Raw genomic sequence first — 2,096 nt, forward strand, 5'->3', positions numbered from 1 at the left:
AACAGGAGCAGTCAGACGGCTGCTGTGTCACCAGTAATGAATGTTTTCTGTGTGTCCGACGAGCCATTTCAGAGGTGCTTGTGTGAAACCACAGCTCAGCACTGGCTAAAAGGAAGCTCTTCTGGGAGGGGGTGTCTCTGTAGCCTGATGCGCCTGAGCTTTGCTTGCAAGCAATAAGCAGGAAGCAGTGACCGTAATCTAATATGAAAATGGCTCTCTTCCAGGTCAGAGCGGCGCAGGAAACAACTGGGCAAAGGGCCATTATACGGAAGGTGCTGAATTAGTTGATTCTGTGTTAGATGTTGTAAGGAAGGAGGCAGAAAGCTGTGATTGCCTCCAGGGCTTTCAGCTTACTCACTCTCTCGGTGGTGGTACGGGCTCAGGTAGGGGTACCGGCCTCATCAGCAAAATCCGTGAAGAGTACCCAGACCGAATTATGAATACTTTCAGTGTCGTTCCATCCCCTAAAGTGTCAGATACTGTAGTAGAGCCCTACAATGCCACACTCTCGGTTCACCAGCTTGTGGAGAACACAGATGAAACATACTGTATTGATAACGAAGCTCTCTACGACATATGCTTCAGAACACTGAAGTTAACTACTCCAACCTACGGTGATCTGAACCATTTGGTGTCGGCCACCATGAGCGGTGTTACCACCTGCCTGCGGTTCCCAGGCCAGCTCAATGCTGACCTGCGGAAGCTGGCAGTCAACATGGTTCCTTTCCCCCGTTTGCACTTCTTCATGCCTGGTTTTGCCCCGCTCACCAGCCGCGGGAGCCAACAGTACCGGGCTCTGACCGTGCCAGAGCTAACGCAGCAGATGTTCGATGCAAAGAACATGATGGCTGCGTGTGACCCGCGGCACGGCCGCTACCTGACCGTGGCTGCTGTGTTTAGAGGCCGTATGTCCATGAAAGAGGTGGATGAGCAAATGTTAAACGTTCAGAACAAAAATAGCAGCTATTTTGTGGAGTGGATCCCTAATAACGTTAAAACAGCCGTCTGTGACATTCCACCTCGTGGCCTGAAAATGTCTGCCACCTTCATTGGGAACAGCACAGCCATCCAGGAGCTGTTCAAACGCATTTCCGAGCAGTTCACGGCCATGTTCCGCCGAAAGGCGTTCCTGCACTGGTACACAGGCGAGGGCATGGACGAGATGGAATTCACAGAGGCTGAGAGCAACATGAATGACCTGGTGTCTGAGTATCAGCAGTACCAGGATGCTACAGCTGAGGAGGAGGGGGAGTTTGAGGAGGAGGCTGAGGAAGAGGCAGAGTAACAGCTAGGCAGATGAACACCTGTAAATTTTGTTTAAAGCTGTATGAACTCTCTCATCAAACCTTCTCTGTCTGTGTTGTGTTCCTCTTTATGTCTCAAAAGTCACTTCAACTGCTGTACAGGCACCATTAAAGCATTTTTCACAGTGCACAAGCTTGTCTCTGTTGTTCCTTTTGGTAGGCTTTTCGGGTGCTGTTTCCGTAAGTCAGCGCATAGGTGTTCCGGAGCTCTGGAAAAGAGAAGCAAAGGATTTGGGGCGAGCCCTGCCTGAGGCAACCAGGCTTCTCCTGCCTCCCAGCCTGGCGTGGGGGTCACTGGATGTGGTGAACTGGTGTTCTTTTACAATCCGAGTGTGCTGGTGGTGGGGATAACGCCTCCTGAGAGGATGGAATTCAGCTCCGAGCTGCATCTAAATTTAGGTACCTGGCGTGTGGACTCCTGTTACAGGCTCAGCAGGAGCTGAGCAGCGCTGACCATAGGAGATACAGGTTCTCCTGTCTGCCTGACACCTTCCCAAGGCAGGCAGGGTTCCAGCAGCAGGTGAGCCAGGCTGATGGGTTCAGTGGTGCAAAGCAGGCAGGTATCCATGGCCTGTCCCAGCCGTGCTGGGGACAGCAGTGACACACCTCACTGCTGAGGAGAAACAGCTCCTGTGTCTCCAGCCACGTTTTAAAATCATATGTGGAGGGTTTAAACCTCACTGGGTGTTACTGCAGCCTCTGCTGCTGAGAGGGGCTGGACACCCCTGTATTAACACCACATTTCTACTGTGGTAGCCGTAGTGTTAGCAGGAGTGACCGGGGTGGGGGAGG

The 2,096-nt window shown here is 52.2% G+C and overlaps 2 protein-coding genes across 2 annotated transcripts in view; one reads left to right on the plus strand and one right to left on the minus strand.

The window, feature by feature from the left end:
* Window positions 1–224: 224 nt before the first annotated feature.
* LOC104403243 (tubulin beta-4B chain) lies at window positions 225–1,434 on the plus strand (the record flags this gene model as incomplete). The annotated part of the gene is made up of 1 exon (XM_010011312.1): window positions 225–1,434. A coding segment is annotated over one exon (1,061 nt), but the record flags the coding sequence as incomplete, so codon positions are not given.
* Window positions 1,425–2,096, minus strand: part of FAM166A (family with sequence similarity 166, member A) — an 11,928-nt gene continuing 11,256 nt past the window's right edge. The window contains exon 8 of the mRNA XM_010011313.1: window positions 1,425–1,513. Within this exon, the coding sequence (XP_010009615.1) occupies window positions 1,425–1,513 (89 nt within the window). The remainder of the gene's footprint in view (window positions 1,514–2,096) is intronic.

This window comes from Nestor notabilis, unplaced genomic scaffold (genome assembly GCF_000696875.1).
Source record: "Nestor notabilis isolate BGI_N333 unplaced genomic scaffold, ASM69687v1 scaffold20023, whole genome shotgun sequence".
NCBI lineage: Eukaryota > Metazoa > Chordata > Aves > Psittaciformes > Psittacidae > Nestor > Nestor notabilis.